The 26,039-nt window shown below is 43.1% G+C and overlaps 1 protein-coding gene across 1 annotated transcript in view; it reads right to left on the bottom strand.

Moving 5' to 3' along the window:
- Window positions 1–1,052: 1,052 nt before the first annotated feature.
- XKR4 (XK related 4) overlaps window positions 1,053–26,039 on the bottom strand; it is a 145,743-nt gene continuing 120,756 nt past the window's right edge. The window contains exon 2 of the mRNA XM_019527363.1: window positions 1,053–5,646. Coding sequence (XP_019382908.1) covers window positions 4,700–5,646 — 947 coding nt within the window. The 3' untranslated portion in view covers window positions 1,053–4,699. The remainder of the gene's footprint in view (window positions 5,647–26,039) is intronic.

Here is a 26,039-nt window from a genome sequence, read left to right as displayed (position 1 = left end):
TAACATACAAAGCCACAAACTTTTGATTACTCACATTCTAGGAGAGAATATTTAAACAGATACATTGCAATTTAGTTCCAATGGAAAATGTGTACAGATGAAAAGGGCAATAGTAATATGAAATTCATTTCTAATAAATCAACAGATGTGGCAATACAATTCCTCCTCAAGCAGAGGAAAGACATTTCATATAGAGCTTTCATTTATTTTCATATTATTCAGGAATAGAATGTTAAAGGACTGGTTTTTCATTGCCTCAGAAACAAAAAGTTTGTTTTAGTATTTTATTGTTTCCTATTGCTGTCCTATTTGAGCTTGATTGGTGAATCTAAAGTTATACTTTGTGGTAAAAAAGAATAGTACATGCTGATTATTAACTGCTCATAAGGAAGTACAAAGATCTCTTGAATAGGCTGGATTCAATATTGATAACCTCTATATTTTTTCTTATTATTATTTAACTTGACTATATGTGCCCACACAAGATAATAAACCATAGGTGTAATTCTCCTCCTTTTATGTGTCAAAATGGCAGGCTTCTGGCCATATTGGACCATATTTGGCCTCTGCTTTATGCAGTGGCTGCATAACTCTGAGGACACAGACTGAGTGTGCACAGTAGGACTACACACTAGTATGCATCTAGCACAGCTACACATGCACATATCTGTGTGTAAGTTCCAGGTGGGGACGCTATCCTATGTTTTAGCCCCAGTAGCTGAGAGGTTAAGGTACCCACCCCGGAAGTCAGACACCTAGGTTTTAGGCTCCCTTTGTCCAGGGGATTTAAAGCTATGCTCTTCTGATTTCCCAGCACAGTGCTCTAAATATTATGCCATAGGCATGATCCAAACCCTCTCCAGTGCTCCTTTTGAAGCTAAGCCACTGCACCTTCTACATCAGGGGTGGGCAATTATTTTGGGCAGAGGGCCTCTTACTGAGTTTTGGCAAGCCATCAAGGGCTGCATGACAGGCAGCAAGGGGCAGACAAATATTAATTTTCTAAATTTTTTAGGGGCCCTGTGGGCCGGATAGAATGGCATCTGGCCCCTGGGCTGCATTTTGCCCCCCTCTGTTCTACGCACTATTCAGTGGATAAAATGGATGGAGGAGAGTTTCTGCCATGCTGAAAGCAAGGGTCCAAGTTATAACCTCTGGCCATATCCCATCAAGAGGGATCACCATTTTATTAAGCCATATGCAATCAAGCCTTTTCTCTTCCTCTTAGCTCCACATACCTTCCTGTCTTGGCTGCCCAAACTTAAGAGGAGGGTTTGAGAATACCTGACCTGTGTGTGGGGGTTAGAACACTGTGCTGGGAAGTTAGCACGGTCATTAAGTGAGGGGGAGCCTTAAACCTTTGCTGTTAAGCTTTGCTAGACAAGTGCCCTCACCACTCAGCTACTGGGGCTAGAACACATAGGCTGCATCTACACATCACCCTACATTGCTGTAGCTAGCACATGAGTGTACACGTGATTGGCATGTGATTGTGTAGTGGCGCACTCCCCTGTTTTAGTGCGCTGCTATGGCAAAGTAGCGGTGAAAACTAACCATGCACTGTGCACACGGTGCAGTACGGGCTTTAGTACTTCCAAAAGGAAGTAGTGAAGCACAGCACTGTTGCAACGTTGGTGTACAGTGATGTGTAGATACACCCATAAGGACCCTGCTCTTTCTCTGGGGTCTGACACTTGTGAATCAAAGGTTTTTGGCCACCTTCATTTTCAGGACTTGGATGCAAGCACATGATGGATAAATTACTTTGGGACCAAAATTTGACTTACTATAAAATACTTCTTTTTCCCTATATCCAACTTGAGTTAACTATAGAAATAAGCTGTATATATGGACTACCTTTTCTAATAGCATGCATATAATTATTTATATTAGGACCTACAATAACTTGTTTTAAAAAATGTTGTGTTTTTTTAATGATATCTATAAAGTAGAAAAAATTATGGGAGAATAGAGAAATTTAGTTGTAGGAAGTGGAAAAAAGCATAAAATAGCACCCATATATTCCCAAAACCACTTTAACTCAAAAACCTTGCAATGCAAGTCAAATTTTGGCCTTGAAAATGGTCTTTTTAAACAAAATGATCCTGTAAGTCATCACTCAAACCAAGACTTAGAAAAGCACTGCCCATTGATTTCTCCCGTGTGGTATAATTTTAAATTGTTTGAGCAGAAGTGTACTGCTAGAACACTTTTCAAGAAAACTGATGTTTCAGATAAGACAGAAATGGGATTATTTTATCTAAAGAAATAAAGTCTACTTCTTTCTTATAAAAATCGTGTATTTGCTTATGGAATGAAAACACTACTGAATTTGATTAGACAAATTAGGAGCTTCACTCCCAAATTCTTTTTAACTGACTGCAGCAGTCGTGTACTTTCTGACAAAATAAGATTAATGAATAGTCAGCTGAACCACTATGGAAAGTGGTCAAGCTCTTCATACAAAATTCCATGTTCAATTTTTTATTTTAATTAAAATTGCATGTAACTGTCTGCCTTTATTTATAAGTACATAAGAAAATCTTCATGTTTGGATGATAGCTACAATTTTTCTGGTCTGTCAATTCCTGCACTTTCACAAACAGTTTATTTTAAGGATCTTGCCCCAGCAAAGTAAGCAGGCGTCAAACATTTCACCAATAAAAAAAAATCAACATTAAAAATGGCTAACTGAATGCACACAAAGAAACATGTGCCGTGTAACCTCTGCTATTTCATATATTACAAATATAATAAAAGGAACAACTGAACTTTTCCAGCAGCATATACAGCAGTGACTACACCGGACATGAAGGTTAAAATACCAAATCACCAACTCTTCTCCCTCCTGACAATGTCGCTTAAAACAGCAAATCTCCAGTTCTGTTTCACTCTCCTAAAATGGATGGAAATATTTATATTGAGTTGTTTCTTATGGAAAACCTTTGGTGTCTTTACAAACCACCTACACTTGAAACAGGATTCACGTACTCAGAATAGTCGAAAAGTACCCATGTTGGCTTTCATATGACATTACACTGCAAAATAAATCATAAAGTATGAAAATCATGTTTATATCAACCTGCAGAAGTTAGTTGATATAATTCATGGATCAATTCTTAAAATCGAAGTTATTAAAGAGAATGTGATGTATTAAAAGATTTGAAGTTTATAAAAAGTAACTAACACCATTGTATACCACATTGTTATTTTACAAAAATATTGAAATAATCCATGAGTTATTCACTCTGCACCAGCTTTAAAAAAAATACTATCAAATTTTGACTTGCACCTTTAATGCATCTGAAAGCACCATCAGGGGATACTTTTAACATAAAGAAGGTTACAGTTGACTTGACTTAGGGAGGTATTTAAAACCCAAAAGCTTGCAGCAAAAACACTCTTTTACAAGTGATTCAATGTAATTTTAGATAGATATGGAAACAAGTCTTGAACAAATTCAAGAAGGTCTTCCACATAGCTTGGTTTTATTGTATTTTACTGAATATACTTACTAACAGGTGGCTGAAAGCCTCTAAAAAGACATCACTTTCACCTTGGATGGGGTAAAAACAGAGCTGTCTGTACACGTGGATAACTTGATTGTTCTTTTCTGCTTCCTGCTCTTGAAGGGCTCATGCCACTCTTTTCTGTCCCTCAGGCAATAATATCAATCTTGTAGACATACAATGTTTGGCACTAGAAGGGTATGGCATGTCACAGTCTCTGATCATACCTGCATACATTCACACACAGAGCCATGCATTCTGAGTCCTGAAACAGATTTAAATTAGTATGTTCATTTCCTGATGTTTCCTCTTAAAATCTGAATGTGGTCCTCCAAAGGTCTAGAGTACGAAACCTATGAAACGTTGTTCTTTCTTTTTCTTTTTATATTTTTTTTGCAAATTGAATACTGAATCATGATTATCATTTAATTACATCACTAAGTGATAGAGCTCATTGTTTTTCCTGAAAAGCAGAAGTGAGCTGCATAGGATTTCTGTCAAAAGAAACTTCAACTGAAATTTTAATTAAAAAGAATCTTGAATTCAATAGAAAACTAACAGTTTGATTGGTGCTAATGCTTATGCCCCATTTCATTGAAATTAAGCTTATTTTGCATTGACTGGTTTGCAAACATGATGTACTTTTTGATTCAGAACTATTTTGCAAAACTGTTCTAAACTGAATAGTTTATCTGCTGGAGAGTTGAGGATTATACCCCTGTCATTTTTGCAGAAATCAGTTCTCATAACAGTAACATTATATGGTACAACTAAGCTATTTTGCCAAGGTTTTTTCATTTGTTAATGAATACGCAAATATCTATAATTCATTTCTAAAATAAAATGCACTACTGGTCAATGTTGAAAGCTTTCATCAGAACCTTCCTGTTGTTTTGATTGCAAGTACTGTGCAGTTGAGTTTCATAGCAGCAAGGAGTCATGGCCCCGGGGTTTATATCCCTGTTGAAGTAACTAGTTTTTCTGAGAGTCTCAGGTGAGGCTGCTTTATCAGTGTACTGCAGAGAGACTGCATACTATGGATCAAATGATAATCATGATGATAGCCAGACTAAGAACACTACTGCTTGTTTCTCTATTGAACTATGCAGTTTAGTTATTGCCACAGCCCTACTGTCAACCCTTAACTTGGACTGTAACGTAGTAACTTCTTCAAGTCTTCACTTTTTTTTTTATAATGTGGTTTCATATTCCAAGCGCTCCTGGATAAGGGCATCATCTTTATACTGTAGCCGTGGAGGAGCAGGGGAACATTCAAATGCTAAGATAGCTTTTCTTAGGCTTCTGTCCAATACGTGTCTTTCCCATGCTGGGTACCTGTTTCTGAAGAGATCAATTTTAATGACTGATTCTTCAATCCTTGGTGGCCGGGAGGAAGGCGTAGAAGGTGCAGTGGGCCTCACTTGAAAGACAGGCACACACCCATCCCTCTCTGCAAACTTCTGGTCCCGGTCACTTGTGACACTCCGATTGTTAGAGATAGACCTTAGAGTGTTTGTTGCAACTTCTGGGGGCAGAGTGAAGGCAGCTACAGGGTCCTCACAAGCACAGCTTGGTGACTGCCCAAACCTTGGTCCATTGGGATGAAAGAAGGCATAGTACATCAGCATAAAAACAATGCCTGTTAAAAAGCTGCTGAACACCACACAGAGTGCTGGTATGGCGAATGCATCAGAAATTGGTGGGACTTTGTACCGATACCAGAGAGCACTCAAGGCGGTGTTTTCCAAAAGGATCACAAAATAATAAATGAAAAGCCTGCAGCGTGTCCTTCCTTCCTTGACATTGAACCAACTAAAGATATAGATTATTCCAACAACCATGTCAAACACTATCTCTTCCCATTTGGTGATGCAGAATTCTGTCTCACAATGGACGATCCAAAAGGTCATGATACACCAGTGGAGGACAATGAAGATCCCAAAGTATAGCTGGAAAACTGAGGCAAACAGAGCAAAAGTAATGACCCTGGCTGCAATTGTGAAGAAATGCCAGCAAAACTGAATTATAACAGCCATGTAACTGATGGGTTTCTTGTCATCGCGGGAGTCACGCAGGGCTTTTTGATAGGAAGCCAAAGCCCAAGCCAGGGATACAAGGGATGCTGCAGCAGTAAGACCTAGAAAAAAATAGAAGATGTAGTAAAGAATTAATAAGATCTGAATTGGATTCACTGAAAAAACAGTAGAACCTCTGTAATCCAACTGCTGTAAATACGTCCTTTTAAATTCCCACAAGAAATTGTTACCATCTCCCTATTGTTCAATGACACAAGATCTCTTATTATTGGTGTTTCATTATTTTTACAAAATATATTGTACATTTTTACAAAATGTACAATGTAATATAGTATATATTATAATGAATAAAACAATCCTAGAATCAACAATATAAAATGTTATGTGACACTTTCCCTTATCTTTGTCTTGTTATTGTTTTTGGTAACTTAGAACCAGATTCAAATCACTTTTATATGTGCCTAGATAGGACTGTAGAGTCAGAAGGGGCCCTGAAGGATCATTGTGTCTGACCCCCTGCCCCAGGCAGGAAAAGGACTGAGGTCAGACGACCTCTAAGTTAGGTGATAGCACCACCACTCTAGGCAGTCCATTCCAGATTCTGGCCACCCTTACTGTGAAAAATTTCTTCCTAATGTCTAACCTGAATCTACTCTCCACTAGTTTGTACCCATTATTCCTAGTTACTCCTAGGGGTGCCCTGGTAAATAGAATTTAGGTGACTAAGTCATAAAAAAAATTCTTCTGAGGCTGCCAAACCACTTAAGTGCCTACATTTAATAGGGACATCCATTTTGTCCTAAAAAAAATCACTAGATGCCTAGGCTGAAGTTTTTGAATAATCTCAAAAGGTATTCAGAGCAAAACACCCAAACACCTGCCTCAGCTTTGGTGTGATCCAAATGAGATCCGGGAGATGCCCAACATCCATCTTAGATCCCAATCTGCTAGGTAGCTACAGTGCATGCCTAAGAGTTGACTATCATTAACTGTACTTGTTGTAAAGAGCAGCACTCAGTATCTTTCTTTGTTAAACATAGTGTTGGTGCTCACTTTTTGCCCAATAACCTAGTTGTTAAAGCACACACGCAGGATGTGGGTGACCTGGATTCCTGAAGTGATTTGAAACCACTTCTGTTGCTGAGAGTGCCTAACTATGAGGCTGAGGAACACTTTTCCTGTTGAACCTGGGCTACTGGGGCAGGTTCAAGACAAGTGCAAGTTTCATGGGGCTAAAAGGCCAGAAAGACTGAAAGCAAGTGGGAGCATGACTTCAGCTCAGCGATGAGGGCACTTCTATGGGCTGGGGCTAGTCTGGGGAGGTTCAGGTCCCTGTGCCAGTGTTATTTATTCATTTTAACTAGCAAGAACATCCTGGGAACATGGACTGGGCATCTCCACTGGACATGTCTAAGACTGAAGGGTGCTGCACTTTCCACTGAACTGAATGGTTCTGTTGCAGTGAAAAAAGGCATTTCCTTTTGGGGTGCTCTGGATACTGAGGTAACAGAAGTACAGAGATAACTTCATTGATGGAATAGGGATCCTCCATACCTAATTCTGTCATTTTGGTTTGCCTTTCTGGAGTAAAACACACATTGTTTAGCTGTTGCTCACCTAAATGGAGGCACCTATGAGAACAATTTAGATCTATCCTTTACTCACAAAATTCAATAGCATGAGTTAACGAGGTTCTACTATACAGTTATTTTAAAGAGTTTTCACTGTTTTGGATAAATCCGCATAGTAGTTGATTATTAAGGACACGTTAGTAATCATTGTAAAACAAACACTTCTAATTTAATTTCTAAGCATTGGCACACATCTAATCCCATATGATAAAAACACAAGCTAACTGGAATTTGAGAAGGTTTACATTTTCTTAAAATTACAATGCATACCGTTATATATAAAGTTTAACATTATATATACATCAGAATTGGATGGACATTTTTCAGTGAAAGAGTTTTCTGTTTTAAAATGCTGAGTCAGTGAAGTCAAAATATTTTGCAGGAACTATAACTTTTCTCAGCATTTTCAACACTAAAATACTTCTTTTTGAGTTTTACATTGGTTTGTTAAAGATTTTTTAAGTTGAACTAAAGTTGAAACAGAGCATTTCAGCCTTATTGAATGTAAATTCTTTGTCCTCATTACATTTTTTATATGGTCATTTTAATGTTCCCAAGTATTTTTTTTCCAGAAATTTAATTTTTCTGTAAATGTCATGATTTTGGCTTTTTATTCTAATATGGGATAAAGGAAATATTGGCATTTCCCACAGAATGAAATTCCTAAATTATGACCACCTTTCAAAGAGCGGTTTTATCTTATACAGACAATAGAATTACCCTACTTTATAACACACAAAATCTTAATTGCTTTTTGAAGAGCTGATTTCATATTTGTTAAAAAAAACAAAGTCTTTTTCACTCTAAAATGGATTTGGATGAAACAGTGTTGTATGAAAATTCTTCATTTGTAAAAAAAAGTTTATATTTATGCTGAAAACAAAAGTTTTGAAGGAAAGAAATTCTGTTTTAATGGACAAACTGCATGATTAAGACAGACATAGGCAAACTTGTGGATATTAAAGTACCCTTTCTCAGGCTTTTGTCAGGGAAACAGAACTAAGTACCAGATGGAACAAAATATTCTGTAAAACATTGTTCCCGAGTAGTGTTGTTATCACCTATGAAATGCAGAGGTTAGCTATCTACTGCCAGAACAATCAACACTCCACACAAGAAAGCCATCAGGATCCACGGATCATTCACAGATCTATTCCAAAATGTGGTATACTAATTCAGTGCACCAAATACTAAGGACTGTGCAAAGCTTCAGCAGCTGATTTGATTTGGAGGAGATTCAGCCTGATTTGGCAGCTGAATCTCCGAATCCGAATTGAATTGGGCGACCCATTAAAAGGTCTGAATCGAACTGGAAGCCTCTGAATTGATTTGGAGAACTTCGGAGATTTCGAAGGCTTGCAGAAAAAGAAACTGAGAAGAGGGAGGGGGATGGGGTGCAGCGTTCTCTCTAAGCAGCGTGGTGTGCATGGCCATGCAGGCGCGCCTGGCAGCGCGGCATGAATGCGCTGCTTAGAGGGAATGCTTAAGGGATGATTTTCCATGTATGGAAAAGGCTGAGACGGGGGGGAAAGACTGGTTTGATATTGACAACTGTAGCTGGCCCGTGACTGTGATCTTTCTCTGAGTTCCCTTCCAATCACAGTGTTCTGGGGGAGGGACATAGAAACAACATATAAAGCTGTGTCTGAAGCGATCTGTGCCTTTTGTGAGCTGTGTCTCTCTTGGAGCAGCAGTATCTGAAAGGCTTCAAGGCATTATGAAGCATGCTGGAAAGGCAGGTGCTAGGTCTTCTGGCAGGGAAGTGAGAGGGGGCAGGGGAGAGCTGCAAGTTCCCCCCACCCCAAACGTACATGCACCCTCTTCCCTGGCAGTGATCAGTCTTTTGCTGCTAGTGGGAGCAAAGAGGTGGTAGTAGTGCCTGCACCTGCACCACCACCACTAACCAGAAGCAGAATGACATTCTCCACCCCAAGTTCAGTTCCCAGCATGAATCGTCCAGTGCCACAGGAGGAGCTGAGGGCCACAGCAAAGGAAATTCTGGGGAAGGAGGGGGAAGCTGAGTTTGTGCTCCACAAAGTTCTCCTAGAGGCAGGTGTCCTTCTCTGGAAGGCACTTCAGAGGAGGTTGTGGGGGCAGGTGGCTCAGCTCCTCCTGTTGTGTCTCTGTCTCGTAAGGAGGGGGATAAGGCAGGATCCCCACCCTCAACCCAGAAGCGGGTGAGTAGTTTAGTGTGGGAGCATTTTGAGGTGGCAGATGATCCCAGATATGCTACCTGGCAGCACTGCTGAAGGCAGATCAGCCAGGGCAAGGACGTGAGACACTGCCACCACAGCAATGCTGTTGCATCTCAGGAAGCAGCACCCCCTTGCCCTTGTTCCTCCTCAGCCTGGCACCAGTGGGAACATGGGCAAAAAGAAGTCCCCTTCTCAACCTAAAACCCCCATCCCCTAGAAGCAGAGGCAGGCCACTCTGGACCAGTGGAGGAAAGGTGGAGACAAAGGGGGGCATGTTCTGAAGGTAAGCGAGGTTACCCAGAGCACTGGGGAGATGCTTGCTTTGGATAGCCAGCCCTTCTCCTTTATTGAGGGGCTAGGGTTTAAGCAGCTCATAGCACTTGTGGCCCTATCATACCAAGCGTCTGCATGCGCCACCTTTAGCAGGATGATGGTGCCCTCCCTGTATGAGGCATGCAGGGAGTACTTTAGGGAGGAGCTGTGGAAGGCAAGTCCACAGGTAGCCTTGCACTTCACCTCAGACATCTGGAGCAGCCGGGGTGGAGAACATGTTTATCCTTCCCTCACAGGGCACTGGTGCAATCAGTCAGGGCATCAGTGTGCTCTCCTTCAAGCAGAAGTGATGGATGGGTCCCACACAGCAAGGGAGATCATGGTGGCCATGAACCACATGGTGCAGGGCTGGCTCGTTGGGCATGGTGAGCTCACCCATGGGTTCATGGTCACCAACAATGGGGTCAATATGGTCAAGGGACTGCATGATGCCTACATCAGACAGATCTCTACAGGTAACAATTAATGAATATTAACTGTTATTTGTTACAGAAAGAAACAAAGGTCCACGGCAGAACATTTTAACCTCCCTGGACATTCTATAGCTGACCTCAGGACTCTTGTTGTCAGGCAAAAACATTAAAAAAACCCAGGAAATTGTGGAACAAGAATCATTCACAGACTGGATTATGTTAAGTATGGTTTAAACAGGGACTATGGATTCTTATCCCATTACCTGGATTAGCTTTTGTGACCACTTTTTTTCTTATGGGTTCTTTTCTTGTTTGCTGCTCCCTTCCCTCATCAACCTCATCAATTACTATAGAGTGAAAGCATTTATTTAAAGATCATTCCTGTGATTATGATATCTGATGGGTTGTTGATTCACTGAGTTTGATAATAATAGTAGTTTAGGCCTTAATCTTTATTTATTGGATGTATATGCCATCTTTCCCCACAAAGACTTAGGGTGGTTTATAGTAAGAGAACAAAATAGCGTATAAAACAAGAGAATGTACAAGAGAAAAAAATCAAGAGAATAATATAACTAATAAAAGAAAGAAGAGTATTAAAATAGAATATAAAACAACTCTCCTCCCCTTCTGAGGGAGAATAGCCATCTTAGACTGGCTTGTTACATGCCTGTCCAAATAGAAAGGGCTTATAGCATTTCTGAAAGGTGTACAGACTGGGGCTTTGGTGGGAGGGAGTTTTGGAGTTGAGGAGCAACCCCTGAGAACAACCTCACATGTGTTTTCACCAAGTAGAATTAGCGTACTTGTGCTACTTGAGGAGGTTGCTCTTTGCTGACCTTATGGATTGAGATGGGGCATGAGAGAGAAGGCAGTCCTTAGGGTACATATGACCCAGACTGTTATGGCCTTGTGGGTCTAAAGAAGCACACTGAATTCCACCTGAAAAGCTATTGGGAGCCAGTGCAGTCTCTGGGTCACTGATATTATGTGCTCCTGGTGACCCAACCAGTAAGAAGGTGGGCTGACATATTCCACACTGGCTGCAGCTTCTGGGCAGTCTTCAAGGGCAACCCTATGTAGAAAGCACAGAAATAGTCTATCCCCAAGGTTACAAAGATATGGATGAAGGTTCCAGATTCACATCAGAAAGACAAAGACAGGGTTGCAGCCTTCTTTTCACCATATGGACTTGGTGAAAGGTGGTCCTAGCCACTGCTGCCACTTGAAGATCCAGGTACAGTGGAGGATTCAGGAGCACCTGAAGGCTGTGAACCTGCCTGGCAAGAGAAGGCTGAATCCCATCAATGGTAAATGCTCCAATACCACCCAGGTCATGCAAACTTCCCACTACCATCACCTCCATCTTGTCTGAATTCACCTTCAGTTGATGCATTTGCATCCAGTCCTGTACTGCAGTTAGGTATTGGGAAAAGACTGAGACTGTAGGGTCTAGGTTAGATGAAAGACAGGGAAAGAGATGAGTGTCACACTGATGACATCTCACTCCAAATCCCTCAAATCTCACCCAACAGTCTCATATACATGTACTCCCATTTATCTACAAAAAATGCTAATTCAGACATCTACTGACTAGGAGTGTGAGAAACGGGCCTATAACAGGGAACTCTATCCCTGTTACCAGAAGGCAGGTCAGTCCCTTTAACACCAGAACTTTTCAGGCACAGCCTGTTGGCAGGGAAGGGGTTAGAAGTTGGGCCTGGCCAGCTAGTGAGGTGACTGGAAGGGGCATGCCAGAACTGTAAAAACCCTGGGCTTGGTGGCAGTAAAGGGGCAGTGGCTGAAGGGGAAAGAAGTTGTGCGTGGGAGCTCCCCAGAGAGCCTTGGCTGCTGGTCTGACTGCTGTAAGGAGGGAACTTCTGCTGATCCTTAGAAAAGCAGGGGCAGCATCACCGGGAGGAGCGTTAGAGGCAGTGGGGGAGCAGAAGCACCAAGCCATGGAGAAAATGTAATCTGGCCTTCTTCAATTTCTATTTTTTTGTTATGGTTAGAACCCACTAACTGACTCTCTCTCTCTCTCACTCTCTCTCTCTCTATATATATACTTTGGTTGATTGATAAACCGGTAGTTTGTGGATGAGGCTCTAGGGGTACAGGAGGCCTCATTAGCACCTTAGGCACAGTCATAAAAGGCCAAGGTGACCTAGTGCACCAGGTAGGCAGTTGCGTGCTGGACAGTAAGGGCTCAAGACCACTACCCAGCTTTGAACTTTTTGCCCCTTGGCTGTGGGGCCGGTGGAGAAACCTCTAGGCCAGAGAGTCAGGGCTCCATATTAGAGGCAAAAACGAGGGCCATGAGCTCCAAGATCAAGGTGCTAAAGCCTCAGAGTCAAACCCTATCTGGTGGGTTTAGACTGGGAGGCCTAGCTAGAGAAAGACAGGGATCAAGGCTCGTGGTGGCTGAGAACTCCAACATAAAAATACAATAGGCAGTCTCCCACTTACAAGAACATCTGTATAATATTTCCATCAAGATGTGGCAGACGAGTAAAAGTGGGACATGAGAAACGTTAAGGGACTTCAAGTGCGCCCCGCATAGGTCACAGATAGCAAGCAAAAAGATGCTGCTGTGGAAGGCAACCTGTTACAGGGCCATATTCAATTAAAATTTGGCTCGAATCGGGGACAGTGATTCAATTTGTTGATTCAGATCACTATCCCAATTTGATTCGGCCCAAATCAGAATCTAAAGATTCGATGCTGATTTGCAGAATAAGCAATTCGGCCATAGACACAGCTTTAAATGTTTTTTCTACATACTTCTAGGTACCAGAAACAGCTCATGAATGCTGTGATGGTGGGATGAATGGAGCATCCCACAGAAGTGCAGGGGGGTGGGGGTCCACGTGCTTGGCGGTGAACCTGGAAGTGGACCAGAAGTACTTCTGGTCCACTACCAGGTCCGCTGGGGAGTGCACAGGGGGGCTCCCCTGCGCCGGCCTGGCTTGGCAATCAGCCATGGGGGCACATGCCCCCCCAGACCCAGGAGGAACCAGTCACTGAGCTGGGGGGGCCGGAGGGGGGGGGCACCCTGCACGCTCCCCAGTGGCCCTGGAAGTAGACCAGAAGTGCTTCTGGTCCACTTCCAGGTCTGCTGTGGAGCATGCTGCAGATCCCCACCACATGCCTGTGTGATGCTCCATATGCCTCACCATTACAGCATTCATGAGCCACCTGGTACCTTGAGGTATGTAGAAAAAAACATTTAAAGCTGTGTCTACGTCCAAATCATCGAACCTTTCCTAATCTCTCTGATTCGATTTGGAGGGTTCCGATTCGATTCAGACAGATTAAAGGGTCTCCTGATTCGATTAGGATTTGGAGATTCAGCCACTGAATTGGGCCAAATCAAATCAGCACCAAAGCTTCACATAGCCCTACTACTGATTATATAAAATGTTCAGTGTTAACTCTTTCAGTGCTAATTACTTTTTGAAAGCAGAATTCCCCTGGAATTGTGGGCAGAGTTTCTGAATACAGAATCACTATATTCCTACCATTATGACATTTGGATACCAACATACAATGGGCATGGACATGGGTGGATCTCAGATTTTGAAAAGCACATAATCACATAACACAACACATATTTTTCTCCAGTTAAAAAAATATATTAGTAACGCTTCTAGTATTAGGGGTCTATATCATTCAGTTTAATATCGAAGCAAAAGAAAAAACTTTATTGGAATGTGCAAGAATTCACTATATCATATATTATGTATAAGAAGCACAACAAACCAGGCAAAAATAAACAAACTAGGTTGTTTTATTAGTCCTGTAGTCATTGGAATTAAAGGTACAACTCTTTTTTTCATAAAACAAAATCTAGCCTTCTGAGCATCTTGATTGTGCTTCCAATGTTTCACTGAAAGTTATTTCCATACGTGAGTTAATGTTCACGTGAGTTAACACTTCCACACCTGAGTTAATGTTTCTAGCTAGAGTTAAAAACAGTCTTCAAAGATTTGAAATATGAGCTGCATTAACCAGGAGCAGCTACAGACAGCGGAATTGCAGAAGAAAGGCCAGCTTGATTACTGGGAGCATTAAAAGAGAGAGGGTGGTTAACACTGGTGGAAAAAAAAGTTTAGAAGGAAGCAGATAGATTATAATGGGCCATGAAGTCAAGGTGACTCCCTCATTGCTATCTAAATAGAAAAGATGCTGCTACTTCCAGGCAGTAAATTTTAGACTTTGGGTGAAGCAGGAATCAAAGGGAGGTGCAACTGCACCATTTCCCCTCCAGCTGGATCTGCCTCTGGGTACACAGAAGCATATGCTTGCAAAGGTTTCAAAAGGGGAAGTAGAGCTGCTGCTCAGAACTCAGCTGTAAAAGCTGTGGCACTGTGACAGTTGCATGAAACAATAAAAAAGGAGCAAAAACCAGTGTAATTTTGAACCTGGTTAAAGATGTGGTGATTTAGCCCACTTGGATACCTACAGGCTTGTGCACAATTAGAGTATAACAGCTGTTGCAGCTGTCCATCCCCTTTTGAAACCATTCCAAATTAATGATTGGCCAGGCCCTGACACTACTAGTGGAATCCTCCTCCCAAAAAGAACAAACAACAAATGAAGAAGAGTGGGAGAAGACACAGTATAAACTGATGGCAACCCTACTGATATTTTTGTGCTTGATACATACATTTGCTTGTTCAAGTGAGCTGTCCCAGTGGGACAGAACTTATCCTATAACTGTTTAACCATTTTATCTGGTTAATACTAAATGCAAAGTGCAGAAAAGTCATTGGGCAGCCAGAACCTAGATCAAGACAGGCATACATTCATCTTACTGAACTACCCTGCTCAGTCTTAACCAATTTGCTCTCTTGCCCCACACATCTTCCTTTCCTAGCTGATCAGTGGGCCAACCTCAAGCAGAGAGTGGGAGAGTGCTATGGGCAATACCTAGTCATGAAGCACCCCGTCATATGTGCCAACAGTGAGCCCAGAAAAATCCCCATGCTCAGACACACACCCATAGACCCCAACCCTAGCAGCCATACACCCAGCCAAGGACCTCCATGACAGAACACTTTAACGAGGCATGCACTGATAGAGATTTTTGGGGCTTATACTGATGGGCAATTTTTAATGAGCCATATTGGCTGATATTAATCCAATTGCCGATATGCGGCCCCACAGCCTGGAGAGCAGGGCCAAGCTGGTAAGACTGTTGTGGGGGAAGGGAGTGTGTGGAGAGGGCAGATGGAGGCTTCACAGTGAGGGAGGGAGTGGGGGAGATGCAGGGGCAGGTGCTGCACAGCCGGGGCAGGACAGGGCATGGGATAGAACTGTGGCTTGTCTGGAGGTGTAGGGGGGGCATCTGCACACTCCCCCCATGCCCTTCTGGAGTGCATATAGTTGAGGGAGCCACCCCCCACACTCCCAGTTGAGCTGCTCACGGCTCCGTCCCATGCCCCACCCCAGCTGGGCTGGGCAGCACTTGCCCCTGCCCCTGCCCTAGCCCCATTCCCTCCCTCACCATGGGCGCTTTGTTCTGCCCTCTCCGCCCCATCCCCCACAACAGATTTACCAGCCAGACCTGGCTGCTGTCCATGCTGCTGAGCTGCTCTCCTGGCGGCCTGCATGCTGGGCTGGGGCTACGTGCATGCAAGGGGCATTTATCGGAGACATTATTGGCCACATCAGCCAAAAAAACCAATTGCTGGTAAGGTCAATTTTCTTTATATCAGTGCTGATCTGATATGGGACTGATGCACCTTTAACATTAACCTCTGTGAACACTGCATTGCTGATCTCAGAGTAGCTGTTCTTAGACAACAAAACTTTAAAAATGAACTTAAGCAAGAAACTGTGGAATAATCATCCACAGACTGGATTGGGTTAAGTATGGTCTATACCCAAACTATGGATTTTTATCCCATTACCTGGATTAGCAAAAGTATTTTTTGTGTTTTTGAGTTTTGCAGTATTTGATGTAAAAATAAACAACAAAAAAATCAGTTTTAATTTTTAAAATCCAAAACCTGGAAATTTTCAGTGAAAGTTATTCAAAATACTTTACTTCTAAGTATTTTTCAAATAATTAATGCAAAATGCCATTTTATAGCCATAACTGCAGTGCCAGACCTTGTCTTCTCTGAAATCAAGAGTTTTGATTTATGTATTCCTGTTTGTTATAAGTTGACAAAGCTAATAGTTGAAGTCATCTGAGCAGATGACTTACTGTTTTGAGTGCCTGAAAAGTGTCAAAGGAGAGAGTTGAGTGTGACTTCCAAAAATCATGTGAAATGAACAGGAGACATCAAAGAATATATGAGGTCAGAGGCAGAGGAGGAGGAGGAGAACTAAACGATGTTGGCCTGAGAACTGAGGGAGAATGAATGTTTCTGGCAGTGTCAACAGCAGCAGAAAATTTCTGGGAAGCTATTCAGCTGAAACTATTCAGTAAACTTAACCCCAAATTGGAAACTCTTTCGCAATAATACTGACTTTTTGACAAATGTTACCAATTCCCTCACAAATTGTGCCTACATTTATGCATTAGTTCATGCAGTTCTCTTTTTTTCCCCCCCTATCTTATTCTTCCTGTTCACTGGTTCTCAGTTCTCCCTGCCTGAATTCCTTCAATTACTTATATTCCCTTCCTATTCTGTATGCTTTATAGAATACCCCTACAAATAGTATTTCTAGACTGGTGATTATGAGGTCTGTCAAAATGACCAGAGACATGTTCTCTACAGGATTCAAAGACTGAAGCCATGACAAAGCTCTTGGCAATAATATAATGAAAAGGGGGCATCTGCAGCACCAGTCCTGGGAACTGACACTTTGGGGGTGCTTCTACACAAGATGGTTTACTGCACAGTAGACTAATCTACTGCACACTATGGCATAACCATGTAACCACGCACAGCAGCTACTGCACAGTAAATTAGGCTAATGCACGTTTTTTTACTACCTGTAAATACAGTAGTAGATTAATTGCACATTAGCTATTGCACAGTACCGCTCATGTAGATGCTGTCCAGGAGCAAATTTGCTAATGGTCAGCTACACCAGCAGGGGATGAAGGAGTTCTCTCTCCCTGGTCATGGTTGCTGCTCAGCTCCCCACAGGAGCCAGGAGCTGATCAGCACTGGGACAGGGTTGCTCTCTGCTTCCCCTGACCTGGCACTGCACGGCTTGCAGCTCCCCACAGCACTGCTTGGCTCCCAGCTCCTGGGACTGGAGAGCTCTCTGCTTCCCCACTGAGCCAGGGGCTGGCTGCATGTTGGGCAGCTGTCAGCAAGCTCCTAGGTGGGTGGGGATTCCACAAGCGGGACTGCTCCAGCCAGCCCCTGGCTGGACAGGGAAGTCCCACTGGGCCCTGGGTGATGGGCACTTAGCATTGGGCTCACTGGCTGCTGTGTGTCCCAATATGCATGGAGCTGGGAGAGCTCCCATTTCATTACCCACCCCCATCCCATTAACTCTATGCCTCCCAGTTTCATGTTTCCCGCTCTCTCCTTCAACCCATCTCCCACATACCTCCCCACCTAGAGCAGGGATAAATGACTGTCCTAGCTCACCAGCCCTGTAGTGGCAACTCACAGCTGTAGCTTTTAGTCAGCCCCTGCTTGCCAGGCCTCTAGTGGCAAATCACAGCTGTGCCGGTGGGGGGGATCAGTCAGAGGTTTTCAGCCTTAAGGTGCAACTGCTTCAAAATCAAACTGGCACTAACACCAGTCAACATTTGAGCAACATAAAATGCAACATGTAATAAGGCCCTAATAGAGGCTATTCCCAGACACAGATGGGTTTAGAAACCAAGAGGCTAGTATGAAATCAAAGGTATTGTGTACATTTCCTACTAAGCCATATATGAAATCAGTAGTGAGGGATTGTCAGAACTGATAAGATAACTGATGGTGAAATTCACCCCATTTGGAGGATTAGTGAAAGGCCAGTCAACCACTTAAATCATGTAAACCCTATTTTGAAGCTTAACTTGGCTTTAAGCAACACACAGGTTTGTACTAGCCCTTTGTACTTGGCACATTTCCCAATATTTCTCAATTTGCATTGTAAAATCTATTTGATCTTATTCCCATATCTAGTACAATTTGTCTAAGGCATTGTATTTATCCCTGGATAAGATGTGCTGGTGTTTTTCCCAGAACAAAAATACCTCAGATCGGCGTGTACACACATTACCTTTCTAATCAGGGTTTAGTGAGTGCCACTCCTCTGCCATTGATTCAAAGATGCAGTCCTAAGATAACTGTGCAGATGTACCTTGTACTTTTATCCCAGGATAAATTGTTCCTACCTCTTATGCAGGAAACTTCTGTTTAGGAATTATCCTGGAACAATGAATATGGATGTTTGCATGATTATACTTTGTATTAGGATAAGATGGTTTATTTTGAGATAAATGTGATATATGTTTGCAGTCTAAGAAATATTTGATATAAAAAAGTTTTGTGCATTGTTAAAAAGCTGCACTAAAGAAACTATTTAGTTCTGTAGAGGTACTAAGATACCTTAAGATTTACATGGTGCTTTGGGACTAAAGGCGATTAACATAGTTCTGAACATTAAATCAATACAGCATGTGTACAGTTCCTCTTAAGAGGAGAAAAACTAGAGCTGTTTTTGGTGTCAGCTTTGTCTAGTACATGATTCTGTTTGCTTCTCACTTTTGACTGAATCAGACTGAAACATCACAATTCTCACTTGGTTAGGCTGTGACTGTGGTTCTTTCCCTGTGCAGTTGTTTTGACTTTTGACTACTCCCCTTTTCTGGGGATGTAAGACAGCAAGGGACCTCCTGGTTCAAGTCCACTCCCTTGGCAAATAAGCTATATAAAAGGCTTATCAACTTCATTGTAAAACTAATTAGGGCTGGTGTTAATGTTACTCCTATTGGAAGACTGCTCCAGAAAGTCTGTTCTGATGGTTAAGAAGATTTGTTTGATTTCCAGCCTCAGTTCCTCACAGTCAGTTTATACCATTTGTTATTGTTCTCCATGCCTCTTCCAACAAAGTCATTGCATCTGCTTCCCACAATATCCTGTTCTTCAGAAATGCCATTGAACAACTTCTCTGACAATTATTCTTCAATATGAAATCCTACAGGCTGATTACATCATTTCCCACTTATCTTAAGTGTACCGCTCATTTCCTCCATTGTCCCATTCATCTCATATTGATAACAATACAATTCTTTGTGTGAGTAGTAAGTACTAATCCAGGAAAGTGAAAGAAGCCTTACTGCCTCCATGTTTTTTCATGGCAGCCCTCTTTATTTAATATACCTCAATTAAAGATCCTCTTTTAAAATTAAAGCTCCCACTTGTTGAAAACTGACATTATAAGAACCTTTGCCTTATGCCTTTAGACATTTTATTGCTGCTATTTTTCAATCTCTACTCTTTCTCTCTCATAGTGAGAGGACCTAAATTCAAATACAATAGTTTATGAGTTGAGGCAAGGATTTACAGAATGTCAGAATATTTTTGATGCCTTGTATTTCTAATTGCATTAAAAAAGTTCCCTTCATACTTTTCACAGATCCTATTGTATCTTATTCTCAGTGCAAACATTAGACTGTAGGGATTGGAAAGCTGAGTTTCTTAGAGGTTAATAGCAGATATGACTCTGTATATCATATTTGCTAAAAATCAGGAATACTGTAACTATGGAATTTGATGCATCAAATTATTTGTGTTCTCATTTCTCCAGCACTCTTTATGTGTGATGACTGAGATGACAGTTTCCCCTTACATTGTTATTATGTTCCCTTAATGCCTTGTAATCTCACTGCTTTCAGAATGCGCCCAGCTCTCACTTGGCTATGGTTTAAAAGTGCTCTACAAGCATAATTTAGGTTTGTCTTACAACATCCATCTGAAGTAGCTCAGTGCTAGATCCATTTTGGCGATGGTTTGCTGAGGCAAAAATGGTTAAAGCCCAGCAGGTTTTGTATGCTGATGTATGTTACACTGGTGTTGAGAGTGAACAGATTAACTGATCTCCTGGGTTAACTATGGTAGTAAGTACTATTACAGAGCCTCAGCACTAGGTAGTGGGTTAGCTGGTAAAAGCCTGATTACACTGACTAAATAAATATTCTGGGACAGAAGAGAACATAATGCATGTGGTGGCATAAATTACACCAATTTAGTTTTACCTTTAATTTTTCCTGGGCTAACTCTACATGGGGTAGGGCTGTACATCCTATGTCCACTCTTTTTTTCCCCAGTATAAAGATGGATTACACTTGAATGTATCTGGGACTAAGCGACTTGTCCAAAGTCAAAAATCAAATCTATGTACAGAACAAGAAGTTCTAATTTTTATGATTTAAATTAGTTTGTTGTGTTGCAAACTAAACCACATCTGCATGCAGTTTACTTTGTAACGTAGCTATTTGTAACACTGCAACCTTTGATATCTCACCTCCCCACCAGGGAAGAGGTGAGCTGAAGGCAGAAGCAATAAAGGGGCCTGATCCTTTTTTCTCCCCGTTTTTCAAGGAGCCTGCCCACATCTCCCATAGCCAGGGAGCGAGCTGCTGGTGGATCGAGAGGCCCCTGAGCTGTGGAGGGCCCCAGTCTTTCCTTCCATGGTGGCGGTGCCCCCTGAGGCTGCCCAGGTGGGCAGCTAATGAGCGAGTGCTGCTTCAGCCTGAGCTTAGGGAACAGATGGATTGGGCTGGGTGCTGCCTGTGAGCTGAGGCAGCACCTGCCTGCTAGCCACCCACCTGCATGACCCCAGGGGATGCCACCACCATGGAGGGAAGGTCCAGAGCTTCCTGCAACTCAGGGCCCTCCAGCAGCTCAACCTCTGGCTGCAGGAGGAAAAAAAAAGGATGACGCCTCCCCTTTGCTGCTTCCCCCCCACCAAAGGAGCCTGCCACATGAGCTGCTGCCAAGCCATGCAGCTCCTGCACTGGAGGGGGCCCCAGTCCTTCCCTCTGCAGTAGTGGTGCCCCCCAGGGGTGCCCAGGTGAGCTGCTGGTGGGTGGGTACTGCCCCAGGTCACAGGCAGCACCCACCACATCCAACTCTTCCCTAAGCCCACATGCTGGAAGCCTGCTGGGCATTGCTCCCCATGTGGAATTGGGGAAGAGTTGGAAGCAGTGGGTGCTGCCTGAGAGCAACACCTGCACAGCTAGCACTCTGCCCAGGCAGCCCTGGGGGGCGCCACCACTGCAGAAGGAAGGACTGGGCTCCTCTGCAGCTCAGGGGCTGTGTGGCCTGGCAGCAGCTCACACAGGCAGGCTCTGCTGAGGGAAAAAAAATAGTGGTGAGGGGCCTGATCCTTTTCTTCCCTGCCCTGTGGAGCCTGCCTGCCTCTGCTGCAGCCAGAAAGTGAGCTGCTGGTGGGCCTTGAGCTGTGTGGGGCTCTGGACCTTTCCTCCATGATGGCAGCACCCCTGGGCAGCACCTGCCTGCTAGCAGCCCACCCAGGTGGCCCCAGGGGTGCTGCTGCTGTGGAGGGAAGGACTGGGGCCCTCCACAACTGGGCCAGCTGGCAGCTTGTCCCCTGGCTGCATGAGAGGTGGGCAGGCTCTGCAGGGAAAAAAATAAAAAGGATTGTAATGGTGATGGAAGTCCCTAAATTGAAATGGTGGGTTTTTAATTGTCACAATTAAAAACCCATGATTTCAACTTAGGGGACTAACCCCCCATCATGTGTACAAGTGTCCTGGGATTTCAGAGGAAAATCATTGGTAAAACTTCCCAAGAATTTCACTGCAAAGTAGCTTTTCTTCCTGTATCAGTTCTACTTTTACCCAGCAAGGACTATATGCAATGAGTCAATGTTAAAGGTAGCATCTGCTGTACAGAAACTAGCTCCCCATTGTGCATGTGGATCTTGGCAAGGTAACATGCTGAGAGATCAACTTACCTAAAATACCAATGACCCTTGTGTTTTGAAGCTACTACCATTTGAGTCCAACTCACTTTACAGAGAGCAGTCAAGCTTGAAAAACAGGTCAAACCAACTAGGAGAAAATACTCACAAATTAGACATCCAGTAGTGCTGAGGAATGACACAATGTAGTTTGCCACAAAGACAAGCTCACCTGGTTATGGCAATTATAGTTCAGAATATCCTCAATCGTTGCTTGGGGGAACTAGTTCACTTAACCATCTCTTCCCAGCAGTCTATACCAGATCAGGAAGTGCAATGGTTTTGGCTCCTTACATAAATAACACAGCTTTTGTGGTTGTGCCCAGACTAAATAGATTTTAACCACTCTCTAATAACATAATATGTTATTAAGGCCAGCCACAGAAAGTCTGATGGCCACTGAAGCTGTCAGCACCCTTGGAATGAGCCTCAGAGACACACTTCCAGTCATGCGTACATGAGTGGCTTTTCTAAACTTAGGTACAGCTCACAAAACAATTTTGATGAGTTTAAATACGTTCAAGACTTCACACCCATCAAAATGATGATGAATGATATACTCCAATATTTATGACTCTTATTTGAAGGCCATGGTTGTCAACTGAGTTTTCATCTGCCTCCACTTACTAGTAGGCATCTTTCTGCATTGTGATCTAAGCTCAAACTAGTGCGTAGTTAGCAGAGCAAGCATTTGCCATTCAGAGAGTCTGAGAATTAGAAAAAAAAAGAAAACATTTAGTCTGACTCTTCTCCTTTTCTTAAGGAATTTTTAGACAGAACTCATTTTAAATTAATTAATTGTTTTCAAACTGATTTTTAAAAGCATTAGACATACTTAAGAGTGCAAGGCTCATGAACTATCAGTAGAATGTGGGCTCCTACATCCCTTTAGGGATAGAAATGAAATTGAATTGTCTCCCCTTACATGTTTTACAAAATTATTGAACTCAACGTCATGTACTGAATAGATGCATTTTGGCTGATGTTATTTCATGATGCAGAACAAAAATGTCCAACACCATTTAGTTGCTGCCTAATTAACAATTTTATAAAGCAAATATTACCAGATGATCAAGCCGTGCAAGTCAGTTTGAGTGACAACTAAAGTTAATTTACTTAGAGACAGACACCTTGAGTTGTTTTAGAAATGGAAACACCACAAAGCGAATGACTTGAAGTAACTGATGCATATAATAAATGACTCAATAAAATGTAATTTCCAAACCAGCAGATTGCATTCACCTGCCAGATACCACTGAACATAGTACCAAATCCTTACAAACAAAAAAGCACATATTGCATCCATCAGCTTAAGCAAACATGTATTTATTAATTATTATTCATACTCATTTAAATAATATTTGATGTTTCCTTGGAAGAAATAAAGCACAGTGCTAAATAATAACATGTATATTTCATAGAGAACATATGGCCTAATTGGACTTCAGCAAGAGAAGGGAAATAGAATGTGCCATAATCTGCTCTCCTGCATAAATTAGAAGAGTTTGAAGGCTCTTATAATTTACGTTAGCTTCCAAAAATTTCAAGGGGTTGATTCAACAGCTGGGCTTAAGAAGAATGCAGCAATCATGCCTCTGATGAGCAGCTACTCAAGTTCTATGCCACTGGGGAATGCTGTTACATTGGTAACCCTATGATGATCCATTTCTTTAGCACCATGTCCTCACAGGAGACGAGTTGTGTGGTTAAAAATATAAACCCTCTTTTAGAGGTTTGGCTAAGGCTAAAATTTTGCAAAGCATCAAAGTGGCTGAACAGCCTTAATTCATTTTCAGAAGTAACTGAGGTTCTTAGGCACATATCTTCCAAGGTAAGTGGGTCTGTAGCTCCCACAGTTTTTAATGGGAATTATTTTTGAGAATCTTGGCTGTAGGAGACTAAGTCCAATTGACTTTTATCTTTATACTAAAGTGAAAGCACAGAGGCTGCTTGGTTGCAACTGATTTCTGTCTTTGTTCTTCCCCTGTAGTAAGCAAGCTAAACCATGGTACTAAAGCTGTTGTTTTATTCAGGGATATACTGCTCTGGTTAGTTTCCACTTACCACAGGATAGAACAGCATATGACTGTAGCAGGAGGATTGGTGCTCCTGCTACTTTAAGTGAAGGCAGGGAGCAGGAGAAGCAGGCTGCAGGTGCACCAGAGTGCAATTTAGTGAGTCACCTGACGAGGAGGGTAGGGGCCAGGCTAGCAGGATATAAACCCAGGGCATGCGTGGGTCACCCAATCTAGCCCTGACAGCCATAGAGAGAGGAGCTCTGGAGCAGTAGGACTGCATCTCAGGGCTCCTGGTTAACACCTGAGCTGGGGGTAAGAAAGACAAGTGGTTTAAGGATTGAGACTGTAGAGGTGGTAGGGAACAAGGCCAGGGCCTGTGGGATAGGGGCCAAGGCCAATAAGCAGGGCCACAGCAGGGTCAGAGACCCTGCACCCCAGGAGGGGTGAGAGCCAGGGTCAGGGACCCTGTAGCTCAGAGGTCTCAGGTGGCCTAAGGGTAGGGGTCAGAGCTCAGGAGTAGGGACCAAAGATGGAGGGCCCACAGATGAAGGCTGCCCGGGCCAAGGACCCTGGAGATCTCAACTGGCCTAGGAGTAGGGACAGGGCCCAAGGATAGAGGTCAAAGGCTGGGGAGGGTCACAGCTGGAGACTGACAGGGCAGGGACCCACAGCCAAGAGAAGGGCAGAGTTGGGACTAGGGGCCCAGTGCCTGGGAGAGACAGGGCCAGGGACCCAGTGACTGTGAGAGGCACAAATTGCATGATACTCAGAGATAAGAGACCTGAGCCCAGGAGGGGTGGAACATAGTTAAGGAAACTGAAACCTGAGCCCAGAATGGGTAGAAAAGGCAGGCCTGAGAGCTAAAGAGTGACTGGTAACATCTGTGAGGCTTGGGCATGGGTACAAGGGGAGATCATGTAATGATGAACAGTGAGACCTGTGTAGCAGAGAATGAGATCTTGTGGGAAGTCCTGGGGCAGCCTCCTTTTTGTTAAAAAATATAACCACATCCAGATGTGGCAGGCAAGCAGAAGGGGTGATTGCCCAGAGACAGAAAACATGATGAGGGCAAAGGGGGCTCTAGGGGCATCATGGCCACCCCAGGGCAGGACCCTGTTACAATGACCTTTGAGTTCTACTCTCTGTCCAGAAATGAGATGCATTCCATACTACTCCATGCTTATTCAGCTTCCTCCTCACACTCTTGAATGGTGCTTAGGTTAAAAAAACACTGTTGAATGAAGCAGATCAGCTGTGCTGCAATGTGTCATGACAGCTAATCCACTTTGGGCTAACCAGCCATCACCCCTTATCCTGCCCTTGATAGTGAGGTATAAGAGGAGATGTGATGCAGTTTTCGGTGTCCCCATCTCCTACAATCACAGGAGGGGATCTGGCTGAGTGGAGAAAGCCCCACTTTTCTTGCTTGGCTAAACACATTCCTGTGATCATGGAGGACCAGTCTGGCTGAATAGGGAACTCCAACTTCCTTGCTTATGGGGCAATACCCTGAGATTCCCCAGGATACCTCCCTGTAAGCAGGGAAAGCAAGACAAGCCCCTGGAGCACCTCCTTGGGGTGGATGGCGAGTGCAAGCAGCAAAGGCTGCCCATACTCTCCCACCACGGACCCAATAGGCCTCTGCCACAATACAGTGACTGAGTCTATTACTTTAGGGTTGTTGGTTGTAGCCATGTTGGTCTAAGGACAAAAGCAGACAAGGTTCTTTGGGCAAATGTGATATCTTTTATTAGACTGGCTACATAATTGGAAAAATTGGTCTTTTCAAGGTTTTGGGCACAAACTCCTCTTCAGGCTTAGGGAGAGTCTTCAGGCATAAGGAGACTCTCTCTGGGTCTGGAGAAGGGTGTTTGTGCCTGGCTTGACTGATCTGGGTCCAACTGGTTTATGGAATGTGTGTCCCAGACTCCTTCCTGGTTTAAGTTAAATTAGAGTCCCCCAGCTTTTCAGCCTTGGGCTGGGCCAACTGCTCTAGGGAGCAGGGCTGGCCCCAC

The sequence above is a fragment of the Gavialis gangeticus genome, unplaced genomic scaffold (assembly GCF_001723915.1).
Source record: "Gavialis gangeticus isolate Ggan-Ray unplaced genomic scaffold, GavGan_comp1, whole genome shotgun sequence".
Lineage (NCBI taxonomy): Eukaryota > Metazoa > Chordata > Crocodylia > Gavialidae > Gavialis > Gavialis gangeticus.
Note: the sequence above shows the minus strand (reverse complement) of the source record. Positions and strands in the feature narration are given on the sequence as shown.